At 45.5% G+C, this 22996-nt stretch overlaps 1 protein-coding gene across 1 annotated transcript in view; it reads left to right on the forward strand.

The window, feature by feature from the left end:
* LETM2 (leucine zipper and EF-hand containing transmembrane protein 2) overlaps positions 1-15904 on the forward strand; it is a 30897-nt gene extending 14993 nt beyond the window's left edge. Inside the window, exons 6-11 of the mRNA XM_081960796.1 lie at positions 292-495; positions 5805-5924; positions 8739-8849; positions 10345-10443; positions 11527-11601; positions 14947-15904. Of these exons, the coding sequence (XP_081816922.1) occupies positions 292-495; positions 5805-5924; positions 8739-8849; positions 10345-10443; positions 11527-11601; positions 14947-14997 (660 nt within the window). The 3' untranslated portion in view covers positions 14998-15904. The remainder of the gene's footprint in view (positions 1-291; positions 496-5804; positions 5925-8738; positions 8850-10344; positions 10444-11526; positions 11602-14946) is intronic.
* Positions 15905-22996: the final 7092 nt, after the last annotated feature.

Raw genomic sequence — 22996 nt, forward strand, 5'->3', positions numbered from 1 at the left:
TCGAATCCCTAGCGCCGCGTAACGGAGTGAGCTCCCGTGACTTGTCCCAGCTTCTGCCAACCTAGCAGTTCGAAAGCACGTAAAAAATGCAAGTAGAAAAATAGGGACCACCTTTGGTGGGACGGTAACAGCATTCCGTGCGCCTTCGGCATTTAGTCATGCCAGCCACATGACCACGGGGACATCTTCGGACAGCGCTGTCTCTTCGGCTTTGAAGCGGAGATGAGTACCTTCCCTGCAAGGGGAACCTTTACCTTTAATTCTGGAGTCCACATTTATTGTCGTGTGTAGGTTCGACATAGCGGCCAACAACCCAGCACCCAGGAAATTGTGCAGTTTTCCAAGCTGTTTGAGGATGAGCTGACGCTGGAACACTTAGAGCGGTCCCAGCTGGTCATCCTTTGCAAACTGCTGGAGTTACAGCCCATTGGCACCAACAACCTCCTCCGCTTCCAGCTTTTGATGAAGCTAAGATCCATCAAGGCTGACGACGAGGTAAGGAGATGCCTCCGCCTTTCGCCAAGACTTTGGGGAAATCACTCCTTCAATCTAATTGTTGAATGTGCTTGTAACTGTTCTCAGCGAGTTTAAGGATCTTTCCTCATGTTAACCCATGATAACTGTGGTAGGTTAGGCCGAGACAACATGATTGGCCCGGAGCCCCCTGATCAGTGCAGAATTGAACCAGGGTCTCTAGTTCTAGTGCCAAGTTTGAAAACCTGTGTGTCCAAATACTGAAATTTAATACTTTAACTACAGATGGATATTGCAGCTGTAGGTTGAGATCTGCAGACAGTTCTTGTTCTGCCTGAGGCTTCCCAAGAGCATGAAGCAAACTCCTGGTCCCAACAAAAAACCTTTTATTAATTGACTGTGAATTCTGCTCATTCACATCCAGCAAAGTCTTTCAAGGGAGGATTTATGGTCACAGACCTTATCTGGCTTGGAGAGCTGCCAGGCTGATATCTGCAAAACTTGGCAAGGAGTCTCGAGTCAATTAAACGAACTAATTATCTCCTGCAAACTCCACTCCCCTTTCGCTCCTCTTTTTTTTCCTCTGGGAGGGGCCATTCACTGTCCTCCTGTGGCCTTACTCCCAAGTCAATCCCTGTTCCTTAGCTGTTCCCTTTGTCTGGCAACTCTGCGCATGCGCACACTGGGAAGAGGCTCCAGCTGTTCGTCTGCCTCACTGATGTCTGACTCTGATGGCAGCTGATAACTGGCATACAGATGTGCCCCCCCCCCTGCCTCCGACACAGAGCCCTCATCAGAGCCTTCCCCAGACTCCAGGACTGGCCCAGTTTCCTCCCCAACCCTCCTCACTGTGTGAATCAGCTGCCAGCTCTGCTGGTGGCCCACAACAGTTATTTGAGATAGGAATGATATAACAAGGCAGGAATACCCAACCCCCGAGCTGCAGCCCAGCTCTGGGCTATGGGCCGTTTGGATCCAGGACACCCAAGTGGTGGGTGAGCGCATGCGCTCAGCTCCACCTGCGCGACTGGGGTGCATTCATGCTCAAGCGTGAAGTTCCATTTGTTTGACCAGAGGGCACGCCTGCTGCTTACACAGAACCATCCCCTCTCTCTCTCTCTCTCTCTCTCACACACACGCACATGGCCTGGCCGCCAAGCTGGAAAGATTGGGGATTGCTGGATTAAGGTCTTTAAGGCATTGATTACTGATGCTTTGGAAAGAGACCATGAAGATCATTTGGTCTGACTTTCTATAACTGCAAGAGAAAAAGCAAATAAACCCTCCATGTGTCCAACTTCTTCTGAGATAGCCTCTCAGGTCTAGTGAGAACCTGACCGCAAATGGGGAAAAAAAATTACTTGGGGTCCTGTACACTTCACTTATCAGCAAATTGATTAGCACCCTCAGCTTTCACAAAGAGTCCATTTGTAATGACGAATTTCAACTTTGTTTCAACTCCTACCCTCAAAATAATGCTATAGAGCACTGCACACCAAGATAACTAGACACAAGAACAGGTTTTTCCCGAACGCCATCACTCTACTAAACAAATAATTCCCTCCCCACTGTCAAACCATTCACTAAGGCTGCATTACTATTCCTATTAGTCCTCTCATTGTTCCTATCACCCATCTCCTTCCACTTATGATTGCAGGACTGTAACTTTGTTGCTTGTATCCTTATGATTTATATTGATATTGATTGTTTCCTGATTGCTTATTTGTACTTATGACTATCATTAAGTGTTGTACCCAGTGGTGTACACCCATTCCCACCCCACTCCAGGGGAAGGATGCTGCAAAATCCCCATTCTCTCCCCACTCCAGGGGAAGGATACTGCAAAATCCCCATTCCCACCCCACTCCAGGGGAAGAATACTGCAAAATCCCCATTCTCTCCCAACTCCAGGGGAAGAATACTGTGAAATCCCCATTCTCTCCTCACTCCAGGGGAAGGATACTGCAAAATCCCCATTCCCACCCCACTCCAGGGGAAGAATACTGTGAAATCCCCATTCTCTCCCCACTCCAGGGGAAGGATACTGCAAAACCTCCATTCCCTCACCACTCCAGGGGAAGGATTCTGCAAAATCCCCATTCCCTCCCAACTCCAGGGGAAGGATACTGTACAATCCCCATTCCCTCCCCACTCCAGGGGAAGGATACTGCGAAATCCCCATTCCCACCCCACTCCAGGGGAAGGATACTGTGAAATCCCCATTCTCTCCTCACTCCAGGGGAAGGATACTGCAAAATCCCCATTCCCACCCCACTCCAGGGGAAGAATACTGTGAAATCCCCATTCTCTCCCCACTCCAGGGGAAGGATACTGCAAAACCTCCATTCCCTCACCACTCCAGGGGAAGGATTCTGCAAAATCCCCATTCCCTCCCAACTCCAGGGGAAGAATACTGTGAAATCCCCATTCTCTCCTCACTCCAGGGGAAGGATACTGCAAAATCCCCATTCTCTCCCAACTCCAGGGGAAGAATACTGTGAAATCCCCATTCTCTCCTCACTCCAGGGGAAGGATACTGCAAAATCCCCATTCCCACCCCACTCCAGGGGAAGAATACTGTGAAATCCCCATTCTCTCCCCACTCCAGGGGAAGGATACTGCAAAACCTCCATTCCGTCCCAACTCCAGGGGAAGGATACTGCGAAATCCCCATTCCCACCCCACTTCAGGGGAAGGATACTGCAAAATCCCCATTCTCTCCCCACTCCAGGGGAAGAATACTGTGAAATCCCCATTTCCACCCCACTCCAGGGGAAGGATACTGCAAAATCCCCATTCTCTCCCCACTCCAGGGGAAGAATACTGTGAAATCCCCATTCCCACCCCACTGCAGGGGAAGGATACTGCAAAATCCCCATTCTCTCCCCACTCCAGGGGAAGAATACTGTGAAATCCCCATTCTCTCCCCACTCCAGGGGAAGGATACTGTGAAATCCCCATTCCCACCCCACTCCAGGGGAAGGATACTGCAAAATCCCCATTCTCTCCCCACTCCAGGGGAAGGATACTGCAAAATCCCCATTCCCACCCCACTCCAGGGGAAGAATACTGTGAAATCCCCATTCTCTCCCCACTCCAGGGGAAGGATACTGCAAAATCCCCATTCCCTTCCCACTCCTGGGGGAAGAATACTGCAAAATCCCCATTCCCTCCCCACTCCAGGGGAAGGATACTGCAAAATCCCTATTCCCTCTGCCTTTAAAAAATCGATCTTAGGTCCTAAACTGAAAACAATACAGTTGCTGAGATTTTTTCGATCTTATTCCATTGCTGTTCAAAAATATTGTTAAAGAAAACTCCACAAAAACCCCATTTTCACTTGTAGCTGGGCGCCAAGATCATAAGCAATCTTCTCTGATTCTAGAATTCAGTGGTGCTAATTGCAAGAAGGGGACATGAAAGATACTAAATGGGAAATTTGCTTAACAGATGATAAAAAGAAATAAGGTGGGGGAAAGAAGTTTAATATCAAGGCAGATATTGCAAGAGGGAAAATAAAGGCTTTTAAGCTAATTAATTAGCCTTTCTAAGGATTCTCTGAGATTGATTTAGTCTTGTTAGGCTGAGTCAGCCAGCGAATTTTGATTGCGTTTCCTCCCTTGTCATCTATGACCATCAATTGCGGTTTATAAGTTTTCATTAATTTATTTGATGGGCTTATCTTGAGATGATTGAAACTAGGCTCATAACTAAGCAGGATGTTGTTAATCTGTCATCTGCCTTTTAACCAGTTGATTGCTTACAACATGTACTGGACCAAAATATCAGCATGTGTGGCTGCAGATATGCAGATTTAAAGAAGCAAAGCTATGTTTTGCCATTTAAGATCTTTGTTCTTAAAAAGAAAGCTATCTTTAAATTCTGGGCAAGTTGGCCAAGAGAATGAGGTTGGCTAAATGTTGCATGTTATTGGCAAGAACAGGTTATTTTGTTGTTAGTTGTGAAGTCGTGCCTGACCCATCGCAACCCCATGGACAATGTTCCTCCAGGCCTTCCTGTCCTCTACCATCCTCTGTAGTTCATTTAAGCTCACGCCGATTGCTTCAGTGACTCCATCCAGCCACTTCCTTCTCTGTCATCCCCTTCTTCTTCTTTTGTCCTCCATTGTTCCCAGCATGAGGCTCTTCTCCAGTGAGTCCTTCTTCCTTCTCATTAGGTGGCCAAAGTCTTTTAGTCTGCTTTTTAGTCTGCTGTCTAGATTTGCCGTTGCTTTCCTCCCCAAGAGCAATTTCTTGGCTGCAGTCCCCATCTGCGGTGATCTTGGAGCCCAGGAAAATAAAATCTGTCACTACCTCCATTTCTTCCCCATCTATTTGACAGGAATTGAGAGGGTCAGATGCCACGATCTTAGTTTTCTTAACGTTGAGTTTCAAGCCAACTTTTGCACTCTCCTCCTTCACCCGCATCAAGAGGCTCTTTAGTTCCTCTTCACTTTCTGTCAGGTTATTTAGTTTCCCTTCTAAAATGGCAGTAGCCTGGGAGGAGCCTTGATTTTGTTACATGATCTGCGTGATAGCACTAGCCATAGCATTTAGACGTATATACCGCTTTGCAGTGCTTTACAGCCCTCTCCAAGCGGTTAACAGAGTCAGCCTATTGCCTCCAACAATCTGGGTCCTCATTTAACTGACCTCAGAAGGATGGAAGACTGAGTCAACCTTGAGCTGGACAGAATCGAACTCCTGGCAGTGGGCAGAGTTAGCCTGCAATACTGCATTCTAACCACGGCGGCACCAGGAAGGAGAAGGAGAAAGGGAATAAGAGAAAGGAAGGGAGGAATAGCAACAGCACTTAGACTTACATACCGCTTCACAGTGCTTTTACAGCTTTCTTTAAGTGGTTTGCAGAGTCAGCCCCTTGGCCCCAACAATCTGGGTTCTCATTTTACCCACCTCAGAAGGATAGAAGGCTGAGTCAACCTTGAGCCAGTCAGGATCGAACTTCTGGGAGTGAGCAGAGTTATCCTGCAATTCTATATTCTAACCACTGGGCCAAGAGGGAGGCAGGGAGGAAGGAAGGAAGGAAGCATAGCAATAGCAACTAGACTTATATACTGCTTCATAGTGCTTTTACAGCCCTCTCTAAGCGGTTTACAGAGTCAGCCTCTTGCCCCCAACAATCTGGGTCCTCATTTTACCCACCTCGGAAGGATGGAAGGCTGAGTCAACCTTGAGCCTGGTGAGATTTGAACTGCCAAACTGCAGTCAGTCGGCAGTCAGCAGAAGGAGCTTGCAGTACTGCATTCTAACCACTGCGCCACCAGTGCTCCTAACCATATGATGCCGATTCTTGCTCTTTCTTGCCTGTAGATGATAGCCAAGGAAGGCGTTAATGGCTTGAGCGTGTCTGAGCTCCAGAGTGCATGCAGAGCAAGAGGAATGAGGTCGTTGGGCCTTACGGAGGACCAGCTCAAAGAGCAACTGAACCAGGTATGTTAGGGGTGAGGGAGGGAAGGGAATGGAGTCCAAGAAGAACACCCAAAGGTATCTGGCTGCTTCATTGTCCTGACTGAATGTCACAGGTGATCTCTCCCTCCGAGCATCCGTTTGGGATTCTAGAATGGGCCAGGCCAACCTTTTTATTTTTTGCAAAAGGCCCATGTGGTATTTTAACACAACTTCTACCGACCTCTGTTGCTGTCCCAAATATTTGAAATCTGTTGCTGAATTTTGGAACAAGATATATATATTTAAGTTATTATGCTGGAGTTGGGGGATTTTAAAGCTAGAAATAAGAATGGTTTGCCTCCTGGAAGCCTCTTGCTCCCATCCCCAGCCTTAAAGTAAAGGTAAAGGTTCCCCTCGCACATATGTGCTAGTCGTTCCCGACTCTAGGGGGCGGTGCTCATCTCCGTTTCAAAACCAAAGAGCCAGCGTTGTCCGAAGACGTCTCCGTGGTCATGTGGTCGGCATGACTCAACGCTGAAGGCGCTCGGAGCGCTGTTATCTTCCCACTAAAAAGGTGGTCCCTATTTTTCTACTTGCATTTTTACATGCTTTCAAACTGCTGGGTTGGCAGACGCTGGGACAAGTAACGGGAGCTCACTCCGTTAACGCGGCGCTAGGGATTAGAACCGCTGAACTGCCGACTTTTCTGATCGACAAGCTCAGCATCTTAGCCATTGAGCCACCATTTCTGTTGCTTCACCGATAGGCAATAACTTATTCCAAACCAACATCTGCAAAAATGGGAGATGTTCACTGATTCTCAAGCGCATCACATTGGAAAAGGTTGTTATAAAAGATGGCAGGTCTAGGATATTATCCAACATGGAACTTATTTTACCAGTGGAAAAAAGGGGTGGAGAGTTAAGAATGGAATCTGTATTGCTAAGCAAATTAAATACCCAGACAACATGATGTTTATAAAGCACTAAGAAATGTAATTAATACAAAATTAATAATATAGTATAGTATAGCCTTGTATACAGCAAAATTGGCTTTAGCCTCACTGGTGCAATCCATGACAAAAAAATACAAACAACATAAATAGCATAAAGAATAATCCCTATGCAAGTCATTATGGGAAAAGAAAAAGAAAAACGTGTCATACATTTCCGCATGTGCGTGGAGTGATTGTGGTTGTGTTTAAGAGTCTGACAGCCCAAGGATAGAAACCATTTTTAAGCCTATTTGTTCGGCTGGCTATCCTTCGATGTCTTATGCTCGATGGTAGAAGTGCAAAGAGACGTTGACCAGGGTGTGAATCATCCCTGAGTATCTTCCTTACTCTGCTAAAGCAGCGAGACCTGGCGAATAAAATTTTATTTTTTTTAAAAAAAAGAGAGATGGCAGGTCTAAATTTGAGGCCAGATCTTTAGTTGGCGGATTGGTTCAAAAGGGATCAGAAAGTATTTCAATTTAATTTTACAGACGTAAGCGGTTGTTCCAGCTGAGCTAAGGACACAAATGGAGCAGATGGGAATGAGAGACTGCTTAAGTAGGCGTCCTTAGTGACGCTCAGCAGGTTCTGAAAGCAGCTCCTTAGGATGGAGGGCTGGACTGCAGGAAGCTACCTTTCCATTCTGAACCGTTAAAATCTCAAAGAGTGTAGTTCAGGCTTGGCAGCCAGCAGCTTTAGAGTCAGATATGGTCTCGACACAAATGGCAGCCAGTTCGATCTTTCAGCAAGGGTATGTTGGTTTCTTCGGGGTTTTAACTCCTTTTGCATACCTTATGGTTGGAGTTCTTGCAACCTAAAAGGTAGAGGTAGACGTTTTCCCTGTCCAGTCATGTCCGTCTCTAGAGGATGGGACTCATTTCTGAATCCTAGCCGAGGGAGCCAGCTGTCAGGGTTCCGACGAATGCCCTAATTAAATCATGAGCCTCCAGCCAGGCTTCAAAAGAAATCCAGTTATTTATTAGGAGCTTCATGTCGGCACGTTCCCAAGTGAAGCCAGCTCTGACCCCACATAATTTACAGCCCCAATCATGACCCTCTTCCCCCCCCCCCCAGGGTGTGTCATCAATCACATTCGCTAACGGGGCAATTTCACGAGATGTAGAGGTCACTCCCCTCCGGGCTGCTGTAAGTAACCCTGGGATACATCGTTGAGAGAGCTAAGTCTGGAATGTGCATCTGTCTTTTGCTCCGTTCCGTTTCATCCCGTTCCTATCCCCCATTTCCTAGGCAACTCGAGAGCAGGCCAGGGATGCTTTGCGAGTTGACATTTGGCTCCCCTCACTTTCAGCATTATCTGAAGACATTTCCGTGGCCATGTAGCCAGCACGACTATAGACCCAGATGCACAGAACACTCTTACTTTCCCACCGGAGTGGTACCTATTGATCTACTTGCATACTTTTGAACTTCTAAGTGGATGGGAGCCGAGGCAAGTGATGGGAGTTCACCCCATTGCGTAGCACTCGGGTCTCGAACCCAAGCTGACAAGCTCAGCATCTTTAACCACTGAGCCATCGCGCCTCCTTGCAATTTATAACCCACCAATTTCAACCTGGGAAGACTCCATTCACCTTGATTGTTTTGTTTCCAAAGCACCTTTGGGAAGGACCATGAGAACAAAGCATCATCTGCTTTCCAATTTCAGTGTGTCAGGAATTTTCTGGTCTCGCAGGGTGGTCAGAGAGCCAAATTGGTGCAAAATATAAAGGAAGATTCTTGCTAGAGCAAAATGAGGGGTTCCCCCCCCCCCAATCCTCTTATGTGAAAGCTTCAGATTTGCAAAAGTTTAATTTCCCAGAAAATTGCTGTGAACGATTTTTCTCCTTGTCCCTGCTGTACAGTGGCTGGATCTGAATCTCAAGGAAAAAGTCCCTCCTTCTTTGCTGCTGCTTTCTCGTGCCTTGTACTTGACAGACCTGAGTCCCAAACCGATGATGGTGAACACAACTAAGGTGAGCAGGTTTTGTAGCAATGACCGTCAAACAAACTTGGTCCGTTTCCTGATGGGAAAGCAAGACTAGGAAGGAAGGGTTAGCAGCTTCTCCTTGCTTGGCCTCAGAGGAGCTGGGTGGTGCAGTGGTTAGAATGCAGTATTGCAGGCGGACTCTGCCCACTGCCAGGAGTTCGATTCTGACCAATTCAAGGTTGACTCAGCCTTCCATCCTTCCGAGGTGGGTAAAAGGAGGACCCAGATTGATGGGGGCAAATAGGCTTAGAGAGGGCTGTAAAGCACTGGGAAGCGGTATATACGTCTAAGTGCTATTGTTTGGCATCTTCCAGATGTGCTTATTGTAGTCAGATGGAGGGTACATTCACTGCACTGCAGTGGGTTTCAGAAGAAAGGGGGGGGGGGAATTTGTTAAGAATAACAGATTTCCTTCCTTTACTTTAAACCAGCAGTATATTTCAACCAACCTACACGTAGTACAACAGTACAACACAGTACAACAAATCCCATGAGGCTTTTATGTTACCACCAGCATGGTGGAAGGTAAATCCAGAAATTTATCCCCCTCCTCCCCCAATAAAAGGCTTTGCGCCCTTGGGCTGTGATAGCGAACCTGGAGCAGGCAGAGGCCTCTCTGCGGGCACATGAGCCTTTGCTTTAGTCTCACTGGTGCAATCCATGACAAAAAATACAAACAACATAAATAGCATAAAGAATAATCCCTATGCAAGTCATTATGGGAAAAGAAAAAGAAAAACTTGTCATACATTTCCGCATGTGCGCGGAGTGATTGTGGTTGTGTTTAACTGCGGGCACATGAGCCTTTGCCCCTGCTCAGCTTCACCTGGTCTCTGGCGCATATGCAGGGAGGGCACATGTGGGAGATGCCCATGCATGCATTGGGGGGGGCAGAGGGTCATGCGCGGGGAGGCAGGAGAGGTGCCCCCTGGCCCATTTTTGGTGCCCAAAACGGGGTGTGGGGTAGTTGTATGCAGGGTGTGGAAGTACGGGGGGGGGGCACGGGCGTGTGCAGGAGAGCGGGGCACGTGTGTGTGTGCATGTGATGATCCAAAGGTTAGCCATCACTGCCCTTGGGGGCAAAGGGGGGATGTGAAACCATAGGCTCAGGTTTTGCTTTATTGTAACTTTAACTGAAATAATTGTCGTCAATTACTGATACCTTTTTAAAAACCCTTTTCTTGAGGCTAAAAGAACTCTTGTTCTTTCTAAATGTTTACTTGCAGCATCTGCAATCTGAGCTTTGTTGATAACTTAAGTAGACTAAAGAAAATCACAATGCTTTCTAACCACACGTGTGCTATATTGTGCTTTTAGAATAGAATAACAGAGGGAAGGGACCTGGGAGGCCTTCTAGTCCAACCCCCTGCTTAGGCAGCGAACCTATATACCACTTCAGACAAATGGTCCTCCAACATCGTCTTTAAAACTTCTGTGTTATCTAGGTGTGTCTTAACCCAGGCTTTTCATTTGTTCTTTAGCCTTTGAAGAGTGAGGATGCTGAAATGGATGATGATGATGATGAAGTAGAAGAACAGGAGACCTTGTTGGATTCTGCCCCCAATGTGCAGGAAAGGAAGGTGAGAATTGGGGTGTATATTTTTCAGCTGTGCCTATTTTGGAGTTCTTGGTGTTCTCTGAGCTTGGTTGTTTGCTTGGAGACATTTCATTACCCATCTAGGTAGCATCATCAGTGCTAGAGAATGTGGTGTTTGTTCCCTATTTATAATAGTTTACCCTGCCAGTGTTGGTGGGGGTGTGATCCCCCCCCCACAGTTCCTTGATTGGCGGAGCCTAAGAGCCAAGAAAAACACGTCACACTGCTTCTCAGTTTCATTGTTGTCCCTCACCTATAGACAGAAATCTTGCCAGACTAAAACGACTATTTGCATCCCCCTGGGAACAGTTAGGGAGGAGACGTCTTAACCCTCTTTCTCCCAACTGTACTTTCCATGCTTCATTGACTCTTTGCCCTCCTGAATGCAGCCCCTCCCTCCAGGGAATCCAGACTACATTTCACTTCGATTATGGTATTGTTTTCTGCTTTGATAGTTTGTCTCCTTCGTAGTTTCCTTAAAAGATCTTGTTTTCTGCTTGATTGTTTGTCTGGTGTTATTCCCTGCTTATCTGGGTGTTGGTAGATGTAGAGGACATGTTCTCGTCTTTCGGTTTCATCCTCAGCTTTTGTCTCTTTTGAAGGGTGTATAAATATATGTTTCTGCTATGGAAGGATGTGGTCCAGCAAGAATTAGCTCATATCCCATAATTCTTCTACCAAATCCAGATTGTAATAGAAATGAATAGACAAGTTCTGATGGGTCCTTGCTGTTCTCTTTTGTCTTTGAAGACGCTTCAAATAGCCAAGCTCTTTCTGATAGCAGAGGAAAGTCGATAGCATCCTTAATCTTAAGAATGTGGGAATCTGTGGAGTATGGAATAATTCAGTCAAGTTGGTTCTGATTCTGGAATAGCACTCTAGAGCAGTGTTTCTCAAACTTGGCGACTTTAAGTCCTGTGGACTTCAACTCCCAGAATTCTCCAGCCAGCTATGCTGGCTGGGGGATTCTGGGAGTTGAAGTCCACAGGACTTAAAGTCGCCAAGTTTGAGAAACACTGCTCTAGAGTTAGGTTGACTTCCTTTCCTCTTTCTCTCTTCTTTGAAGGATGAAGAATTTATATTGCCTCCAAAAGACAAATTACCAGTTCCTGGAATGTCAGTCAAGCCTCCTGTGGGAGAGGTGAGTTTTACTTTTGGACTCATAGTGTGCAAAATCCAAAACCTGGCAAAAGGATCCATGGGTGGGGAGAATCTACATCCCTTTCTATCTACTCGAACGCCTTTTGGTCTGGAGCGCAAGCAAATGCCGCTGTGTTGCATTCTGTAATAAAAGATTCATTTAGTGACCAAATGAAGGTGACTTGTGATGGTTTTCACACGTCCATTGCAGCATCACGTGACCAGAATCGAGGTGCTTGGCAAGTGGCATGTATTTATGATGGTTGCAGTGTCCCGGGTTCATGTGATCACCAGGTGAGACTAACCCACATGTCAGAGTTCCGACGGATGCCCTATTTAACTCATGAACCTCAAGCCAAGTTTCAAAAGAAATCCAGTTATTTATTAGGCACAACATGTCGGCATGAAACCCAAATGAAGCCAGCTCTGACCCCACGTAATTTACGGCTCAACTAGGACCGTGTTTTCCGTCTCCTCCCAGGGTGTGTCATAAATCACATTCTCCAACAAAGCATTCGAAAGCTGTAAAAATATGCCTCTCGGGCTGGCTCTGGTAACCTGAGATCCAACCTTGAGAAATGTTGGATGGAATGGGCTTCTGATCGTGGTGCTGAGCTGCTAGTTCTCCTCCCTCCTGCCAATGGCAACTCGAGAGCAGGGCAGGAATGCTTTACTAGTTGACACCTGCTTTCTGACCAGCAAAATCAGTAGGGGAAGCCAGATTTATTTAGCAACTGAATGATTCGCTTAACAGTTGTGGCAGTGAAGGTCATACAGTGGTACACAACTCACTTAATCGTCTTGCTTTTGGGCTCAGTTGTGGCCGTAAGTCGAGGACTACCTGTACAGTGGCCTTGTCGATGAGATGCCATAAGTGACAAGTTAGCTCAAGAAAGTGAAACTTTTATGCTTCAAGAGCTGAAGCACTTGCCCCATAAGCATGTGTGAACCTTCGCACTTCTTTAACTCCTTTTGTTTTTTAACAGCAAGAGACAAATCTGAACTCTGCTGCTAGAAATGTGGAAACGCTTGTAGTGCAGTAGTGCCAAGTGTGAATCATATTCTGCTCCTGTTATAAAGTTCTCCTCTGATTAGAACAGGGGTCAGCAACCCACAGCTCTGGAGCCGCATGTGGCTCTTTCATCCCTCTGCTGCGGCTCCCTATCGCTGGTTGGCAACTCAATTTTGAGAGGAGCTTCCAGTTGGAGGGGGAAGCACGGCGCACCAGGAGGAGACTGGTTTTCTGTGGGCTCCACAATTGATAGGGCTTTCGTTTAGGACAGGTAGAGGAAAACGGATGCTGCGCTAGGAGACGACTATAGCAGTGATGGTGAACCTTTTTTGGCTCATGTGCCATAAGTGGGGGGAGCTCAGAGGGGTCGTGTACGGGCGTGCCGCATCCATAATACAATGCGGAACCCCCCCAGTGCGCATGCACACACTACAGGCGCAACCCCCCATTTTTTGCATGCTTTTTTCGCCCTCCCCAGGCTCCAGAGGCTTTATAGGAGCATGGGGAGGGCGAAAACAGCCTCCCCCCGCAAGCCCTCCAGAGGCTTCAGGGACCTTCAGGACACTTCCCTGAAGCCTCTGGAGCAGTCAAAACCAACCTCCGAGCAAACCGGAAGTCTGTTCACGAACTTCCGGTTTTCCCGTAGGGCCGTTTTTTTGTGCTCCGGAGGCTTCAGGGAAGCTCATGAAGCCTCCGGAGGGCCTCCGGGGGGGGGGCGGGGGAGGCTCTTTTCGGCCTCCCCAGGTTCCAATAAAGCCTCTGGAGCCTGGGGAGGGTGAAAAATGGCTTTAAAGAAGGGTGACCTCAGCTGGCCATAGGTTCCCCATCACTGCTCCATAGTTTATTTATTTATTTATTTTCAGTATTTCTAGACCGCCCCCTCTCCCCGAAGGGACTCGGGACGATGTACAGGTGTGTCATTAAAACGAATACAAAAAACGAATATCCCATACCCTTAAAAACAAATTAAACCTCATACAACTGTACAATAAGTAAAAATTAAAAATTAAATTAAAAACAACTAAAAGTATACCCCTAGAAAATTTTAAAAAATGCAGGCTTGAGGAATAGTATTGGAGCCGGACTTCCAGTCGGCTCCAGAATTGAATCGGGGGGGAGGGGGCTTCCAGTTAGGACCCTTGTAGCTCTTTGAGTGTTTCAGGTTGCCTGGGTTAGAAGGACATAAAGGTCCTACTAGATCTGAAGCCTATCTTGTCCATATCCTGATTCCAATTTATGTTCCAGTAAAAAGGGGGCAGGATGGTTCAGTGGTTAAAGATGCTGAGCTTGTCAGCTGGAGAGCTGACAAGCCCAGGTTCGAGATCTAAGCTTCACGCTACGGGGTGAGCTCCCATTACTTGCCTCAGTTCCCGCTCATCTAGCAGTTTGGAAGCATGCGAATGCGAGTAGATTACTAGGTACCACTTCTGTGGGAAGGCTCCTTGCGCCTTCGGCGTATATAGCCATGTTGTCCACACGACCCACAGAAGGGTCTTCAGACACTGCTGGCTCCCTCGGCCAAGAAACAGAGAGGAGCACCTAAAGCCAGATACAACTGATTTTAAAAGTCCACAAGGAAGATGTGAGACAGCCTAAGTAGTTGTTCGCTTACCGAAACCTGTGACCATGAATATTACCGTATTTTTCAGACTATAAGACGCACCGTGATTTTGAAGACGTAAATTTTTTTAAAAAGTTTTTGTATTCTACATGCCACCGAAACCCTCTGTACATCCATTTTTGCAAAGGGGGCGGGGTTTCAGTAGGCCAAAAATGTTGTATTCAGTGTATAAGACACACCCAGATTTTCACCCTCTTTTTTTGGGGGGGGGAAGGTGCATCTTATACTCCGAAAAATACAGTATTTGGAAGACTTCCTTACTCTTGTTTCCTCTAAATTTCCTCATGGTTTTAGTAGTAGTACTGTGGGAGGAATTGCTACTTCATGACTACCCATCCTAAGACTGGTTCATGCCAATAATTGTTAGTAAACAGGAAATAGCAGTAGCACTTAGGCTGATATACCTTGTCAGTAGGCCTCGAGCAGCAACACTGGTGCAATGTGCCATATGGCGTCTGGCCGCAACTGCAGAAGTGAGGCAGCGGCATGATAGGTGTCGGTGCATGGGAGACATGGCTGCAGTGGTCCTAAGGTAATCGGCTAAGACATCCCCCGAATATAAGACCTGGTGCTTATTTTGGGGCTGAAAAGAAAACAAGACCGGGTCTTATTTTCGGGGAAACACAGGTACATATGAAAAAAATTAAAATGCAGTAGTTGTCTCCTTTTACCTTCGTTACTCATATTTGTTTATTGTTCCTTCCTTTTAAAAGACTAAAATAGAAGCACCCCGGAGCACCAAAGCGAGTGCGAACGGCGTCTAACTGCTTTCCCACAAAAGAACTGGACCCTCAGGGAGGACACACACACACACCGCGGAAACGCTACCCTTGCAACTTGCAAAATGTCGGCAGCTTTCATCGCCCATCTCCTTCGCAGACCCAGCCCTGCAAATTCCGTTTCTCCAGACTCCATGGCTGTCTATCTCAGCCAGGCGAAAAACTCACTTTGCATCCCAGGGCGAAGGTTTGCATTCGTGAGACGTCCGTCGAACTTGTTTTGTTTTGTAAATATGTACATAATCCCACAGACTAGGCCAGTTGTAAACTTAATGCAAAATGGTTCCCGCATAGAGTGTGTCGTTCCTTAAAACCTCTTTTACGATTAATTTAAATTTTGTAAGACTGGGACTCCTTGCTACCCTGAGCCTTTTTTGCTATGAGAAATTGTAAGGTGTTGGGCTTCCCTCCCCTCAGCTGTCAAGGGCCGAATTGATTTACGGCCCGGTTCTTTAAAAAGTCTTACTTTAAAAGAAGGTCACGGAGATGGCTCTTTCCAATTGATCTTGCTTAAAAATTGCACTCCCTTCTCAAAGTCAAGAAGAATGGAAGATGGACAACATTTTCCTCTTAGTATATGCAAATAAAATGGAAACCATCCATGGTCCATGTGGTTTCCTCCTGTCACACGTATACAGCATTATCCCTCATTTTTACCGATTGGTGAAAAGACTGCACACTCCAGTGTGTTTTCCTGTTGTTTCAAAAGGAGCAAATGTTACACAAAACACAAGAGAGTTGGACCATAGACTTATTTAAATAGAGTAACGAGCAGTTGAAGTATAGATTTAAGTTATTTACAACTCGCTCAGGCAGACGCTGTCAATTAATTTATTAATCCGATTATTTGTAATTGTATTGTCTTTGTTAATTAAATTGTGGGTGTTGAATTAACCTGTAACCAGTGTCTGTCTGAATTGGGATTCTAAAAAGGAGATTGTGGGAAGATCTTTCTCGCGGGCCACACTACGAAAACGTCTGCAAGTTTTTCTGCCAGGTTTGCCTCAAACACAAGTTTAAGATGCTATGACCAAAAAAAGGACAATGTTATCGTCCTTTGCTAATGCTCTGCATAATATTAGCAGCGAGGCAGCTTCTAGCTAAGAAATAACTGACTGGAGGATTGCATTCATAACACAAGACACACTTGTGTCAGATATATCCTCCCAACAGAGAAGCATTTTAATCTTAACTTCATACATTTGTCCCCGAAATACACATTTCTAATCGATTTACAGGTAGTCCTCAACTTACAACAGCACTGAAAAAAGTGATTTTTTCAAAAAGAGTAAGGTTCTACATTTAGGCAACAAAAATGGAATGCACAGGTAAAGTATAGGTGATACCTTGCTCAGTAGTAGTAACTGTGAAAGGGATCTTGGAGTCCTAGTGGACAATCATTTAAATATGAGCCAGCTCATCTCATAGGCTGCATCAACAGAGGGATAGAATCAAGATCACCTGAAGTGTTAATACCACTTTATAAGGCCTTGCTCAGGCCACACTTGGAATATTTGCATTCAGTTCTGGTCGCCACGATGTAAAAAAGATGTGGAGACTCTAGAAAGAGTGCAGAGAAGAGCAACAAAGATGATTAGGGGACTGGAGACTAAAACATATGATGAACGGTTGCAGGAACTGGGTATATTTAGCTTAAGAGAAAGAAGGACTAGGGGAGACATGATAGCAGTCTTCCAATATCTCAGGGGTTGCTACAAAGAAAAGGGAGTCAAACTATTCTCCAAGGCACCTGAGGGTAGAACAAGAAGCAATGGGTGGAAACTAATCAAGGAGAGAAGCAACTTAGAACTGAGGAGAAATTTCCTGACAGTTAGAACAATTAATGAGCGGAACAACTTGCCTCCAGAAGTTGTGAATGCCCCAACACTGGAAGTCTTTAAGAAGATGTTGGATAGCCATCTGTCTGAAACGGTATAGGGTTTCCTGCCTAGGCAGGGGGTTGGACTAGAAGACCTCCAAGGTCCCTTCCAACTCTGCTATTGTATTGTATTGTATTGATTTATGACCGTTTTTCGCACTTGCAGCCATTACAGCATCCCCGCAGTCACATGATCAAAATTCAGACACTTGGCAACTGACTCAATTTTATGACGGTTGCAGTCTCCTCTGTGTGTGTGTGTGTGTGTGTGTGTGTCACATGATCCCCTTTTTGTGACCTGAGTAGCAAAGTCGACAGGGAAGCTAGAGTCACTTAACAACCCTATTACTGGCTTAACAACTACAGTCGATTCATTCAACAACTGTGGCAAGGAAGGTTGTAAAGCGGGACAAAATTCATTTAACAACCGCCTTGCTTAGCAATGGAAATTTTGGGGCGCAGTTGCGGTCGTAAGTCAAGGTACTACCTGTCTAAACATCTTTTGGGAAAAATCAAAGCTAACTTTTGCCCTTTTCCCTGTCTCTTAAAGACTTCGTTCTTTGCACTGACAGTACCAGAATGTTTTTAAAACAGGGCTGTCCAAACTTGGCAACTTTAAGACTTGTGGACTTCAACTCCCAGAATTCCCCAGCCTGGCTGGGGAATTCTGGGAGTTGAAGTCCACAAGTCTTAAAGTTGCCAAGTTTGGACACCCCTGTTTTAAAAACATTCTGAAAAAATGTACTGCAAGATCTGTTTCAACCAGTGGTGGGTTCCAGGTGGTACGGCCTGGTACGGCCGTAAGGTACAGGTTACAACAGGATCCGAAACCCAGTACTGGTTTCAACCGTGTGGAGTCTGATACAAGAGCTATATGTGTGTGTGTGTGTGTGTGTGTGTGTGTGCACACAGATACATAAACATTACTGAAATGAATGCTGGGATAAAGGAGCCACCGGAGACAGATTTGAGGAACGAAGCTCAAGGTTTCCACGCAGCTAAGCTTCTATCTTAACGTTAACTCGTGGCTTATTTAAATGGCGTAAAAATCCCAACGGCGGAGTTTCCTACAACAGGCTGAGCCAAAACAAACAGATGTTGTTTAACACAAAATAGAAGCCCGGGCGTCAGCTAATGGGAGAAAAACGATCTGCAAACGAGGGAAATCTACAGTGTAAAGAAATAAATGTTAACGGCAAAACACAGATTCAGTATTAAAAAGCCTAGAGATAAAAGGAACGGGAGCGATGGGAATGGAACAATGTACTGTTTCCTTGAAAGCCCCCGGTTTATTTATTTTTGTTTCATACTAGCTGATAACCCAGCATTGCCCGGGTTATTTATTATAGAGGGAAAATGTCCTGGGCCAAACGTAATTTCTAATGTTGGATTTTCCCCCTTACCAGAAGGAGCCCCCTTGTGGAGTACTGTAAAGCCTATGGCAACTCCACTGTGCTGTACAGTAGAAGCCATTTTAAGGTACAATAGGCTGTATCTTAACAGAACACGCACACCCCCGGTGGTAAGGATTCCTCTGTCCAGTCATGTCAGGCAGTGGTGCTGATCTCCATTTCCTAACCGAGGAAGCCTGTATTGTCTGAAGAGGCTTCTGTGGACATGTGGCCAGCGTAACAATATACTGAGGCACATGGAACGCTCTTACCTTCCCATTGAAGGGGTACCTATTGATCTACTTTCATGCTTTCAGACTAGTGAGTGGTGCCGTGGCCTAGAGGTGGAGCTCTCGCTTCACAATTGGAAGGCTGTGAGTTCGATCCTAGGTAGAGGCAGATATTTCTCTCTCTGGGCACAATGAGACTCGTATCTGTTGAGGGGGGGGGGGAACTCTGCATTGGCGACAGGAAGGCATCCGGCCAGTAAACATTCAGTTCCAATTCAGTTGCCCAGACTCCACCCCGCAAGGGATTATGGTGGATGAGGAGGATGCTTTTGAACTGCTAGGTTGGCAGGAACGGGAGCTCATCCCGTCACGAGATCCTTGAGTCTTGAACTGCCGACCTTCTGGCTGACAACCACAGGTACACTGCCACTTCTTTGCAAAACATCATCCAGAGCTCTTAAACAATATAGGTCAGGGGTGTCCAAACTTGGGAACTTTAAGACTTGTGGACTTCAACTCCCAGAATTCCCCAGCCAGCCGAGCTGGCTGGGGAATTCTGGGAGTTGAAGTCCACAAGTCTTAAAGTTCCCAAGTTTGGACACCCCTGATATAGGTAGACTCATCTATGGAAGGAGGGCTTCAGAAGATTAGAAACTTGTTTTCTTTAGTCTCCTTCCCGATGGGTTGGACTGTGCTACATGTCACCCTCACTGAGCTCAGTCACCAGGCTTCTTGGCTGGCCTTGGATGTTTCATTCCAACGATTCCAGTGAAAAAGAAGATAAACACATTTTGTGCGTGTACGTATAAAGACAAATAACAGCACCAGAATGTCAGGAAACTAAAACACACACACACACACACACACACACACACACACGAATTTGAAAAGCAATTTAATTAATCAAACTCCATGCATCCGTGGCTCTGCCTTGTTTACTGATTTATAACATTCTTCTGCTAACTAGAGCATACAAAACCTTTGCCAGACCAATTCTCAAATACAGTTCGTCTGCCTGGAATCCACACTATTTATTGGACATTAAGACTATTGAGCGGGACCAGTAGTATTTCACGAGAAGAGTTCTCCACTCCTCTGCTCACAACAGGCTGGAAATTTTGGGCTTGGATAACCTGGAACCACGCCGCCTAAGGTCTGACCTAAGCGTAGTACACAAAATTATCTGCTACAACGTCCTACCTGTCTATGACTACTTCAGCTTCAACCACAATAAACACGGGCAAAGAATAGATACAAACTCAAAGTAAACCGCTCCAAACTCGATTGCAGAAAATACAACTTCAGCAACAGAGTGGTCAACGCCTGGAATGCTCTACCTGACTCCATTATTATATCCTCTAACCCCCACAGCTTCAAACTTAAAGGGACTACGTGGACCTCACCCCTTTCCTAAGAGGTCCGTAAGGGGGCATGCATAAGTCCACCAGCGTGCCTACCGTCCCTGTCCTACTGTCCCCATCTATTTGTACTCATTTCCCTTGTTCATGTCCATGTTTATACTTATACCTGCTATCTTGTACATGTTTGACTAAATAAATAAATGAACAAATGAATAAATTAAATAAATAATTAAATGAATTAAATGATAAATTAAATAAATTAAATAAATTAAATAAATTAAATAAATTAAATAAATTAAATAAATTAAATAAATTAAATAAATTAAATAAATTAAATAAATTAAATAAATTAAATAAATTAAATAAATTAAATAAATTAAATAAAATAACAGACTCTAATCATTGCAGAAAGTTCAGAAAGCTGTTTCAGCTGCTGTCCTTACAAATACCACCAGGGGGCAGCAGAAGCCCAGCAGCCGATTCTAAGAAAAATGGAAATAGGTGCTATTTTTTCTTTTTTTTTAACTTGATGTGAAGATTTGCAACGTGTCACTGGTAGAAGTCAGGGAAGGGATACTCAGTCAAAAGCAAGACAGGATTATGAAAATACTTTGTAGCTCATAGACTCAGCTTGTGGATGATGCACATCCCATTTGTGTACTTAGACAACTTTTTCATGCACTGGTACGATTAACTGAGATTGCCAGTGTGACTCTTTTTTTTAAAAATGTTTTGCTTTCTCTCATTCAAACAACTTCATTTGGACTCTTACTAGAAACATCTGGCTGGATTTACTTGGCTCTTAACAGTTCAGCAGGGCCACTTTTCTGGCCAAAGCAGCTGTGATGCAAATGTAAACTACGCTCCTTTTGAAATCCAATTGCAAAATGTTATTGATGCAACTGGACATCAAAACGGCTGTTTTCTGCACAGGGCTGAACCAGAAATAAACTATAGGAAGTTAGCACCCACCTCTCTCCTAGGAAAATGAAATATTTTAGGAAATGTTAAAATGGCAGAATATTTCCCCTAATAGGGAGGCAGAAACTCACAGACACACACACACCTTTGTCAATGGGCCATTAAGGCCTGGGCCAGACTATTCTACATAACAAAGATTTGCTTTCTTCAGGCAGAGCCATAACAGGAATCCTAAAGCCCTTTCATTATATCATCACTCAGCAAGGCTCAACTAAGTCTGGGACACAAACACAACCGACAAAGTTACCCCTGCATGGCCCCCATGGGAGTCTGACAACCAATCAGAATACAAGCTCAAATTCAAAGCCCAACACAGGGCATAAAACCCAGGCGCTCTCAGCATCCCTTCCATTTTTGGCCCAGGACCTCAAACCATGTGGTCCCTGCCCACCATTAAAACCATCTTTCCAAGCAGTCTCCAGGTTTCCAGTGTCTTTCTTTCCACTTGGAACTGAACCCAGATGGGCATGTCTTCCAACAAAAACAAACACATTGTTAACTTTGCTGTTAGGCCAATCCAGTCTGCGTGAACAATTGTTGATGCATCTCCCAACAACCCCAGAATGTTAAATAAACTACGGTTCTTAACCATAAGCAAGCTGTCTTGCGAACACAGCTAATACCTAAAATGTTTTTTTTTCAGTTTACCCCTATTTCATCAGTCTGTTTTAAGTTCTGTGCTTATATGTGCCTGCAAAGGTTTCAAAGCTCCGCTGAATTCATCATTATTTACTTGTTCACACTATTAAATAGCAGTCTTGCATCATCTTACTTGATGCAGCCTGTTGCAAGTGAAGACTCTGTCTAACGAACATGACACCTATTAAAAAGCAAACGGAATATTTTGTATAAATGAATAGCGAACCCAAAATAAATTGCCAACCTTCCTATTCCAAGTAGCTGGCCTGGCTCAACTTTGATCTAACCATATCGCTCCTGACGGGTTTTTAATTGGGTATTTTAATTATATTTAATTATTTAGGGGTTTTTTAATCACTGTATTCTAATTGTTTTTTATTCATCAGCCGACCTCCTCCTTGTGTATGTCTCGGTATATGTCTCTGTTATATGTTTGCTTTGTCCACATATTTATTTCATATGTTTCATTGTACGCCGCCCCGAGTCCTTCGGGAGAGGGTGTGGCTAAGAAATAAATATTTATTTATTATTATTATTTATTGATGGAACAGGTTGTCCTGGCGTGTAACCAGGGATGGGATTCAGCCATTTTGGACCGGATCGAGCAAATTGGATGCTAAGTTTCGATCTGGTTCACAGAACTGATAGTTGCAAGGACTGGCTGGCCCCTCCCTCCCCTCCCAGGAGTCTCCACGCAGCCCATTGTGGTAAGTTCAGGACCCGTGCAGAGGCTCTGGAAGGGCAAAAAACAGGCATTCCGGAAGTCTGGAAACGGGCATGTTTCCGGCCTCTGGAGGACTTCCAGATCCCGAGGAAAGCCGTTTTCGCCCTCCCGGAGGCTCGAAGAAAGCCTCCGAAACCTGGGGAGGATGAAAATGGCCTCCCTCGCCGTGGTGCAGGTGGCTGAGTAGGCCACGCCCACCATGGCCACGCCCACCCAGCAACCAGGCAGAGAACCGTTTGCTAAAAATTTTGAATCCCACCCCTGCGTCTAACCCAGTGTTTCTCAAACTTGGCGACTTTAAGTCCTGTGGACTTCAACTCCCAGAATTCCCCAGCCAGCTATGCTGGCTGGGGGATTCTAGGAGTTGAAGTCCACAGGACTTAAAGTCGCCAAGTTTGAGAAACACTGGTCTAACCTCTGTCTCAGCAACACAACCTAAGCTCCGTGGAGACATCCTCCAACATGACAGTGGAGATGTGGAGCGACACAGCTCAGGCGATAAGCAAGGACTGCCTCTTCCTGATCCCCGCGAAAGAGGGGTAGAGAGGAGGCGGGAACAGAGCAGGCCGACCCAGCGACTTGGGAGGAGAGTGTCCCGCACTTCTTCACAAGGCACATCTGGGGACTGAGACTTTAAAGAGATGCTGCAGGGAAGGGAATTTGTTGGGAACAAATGCTGAATTCATGGAATTTTGTGTGCCGTTATGTGACGTCTGGAGTTCGCTGGACTTCTTACAATACAATAGTAGAGTTGGAAGGGACCTTGGAGGTCTTCTAGT

This window comes from Natrix helvetica (assembly GCF_964273705.1).
Source record: "Natrix helvetica genome assembly, chromosome: 8".
NCBI classification, from domain to species: Eukaryota; Metazoa; Chordata; class Lepidosauria; order Squamata; family Natricidae; genus Natrix; species Natrix helvetica.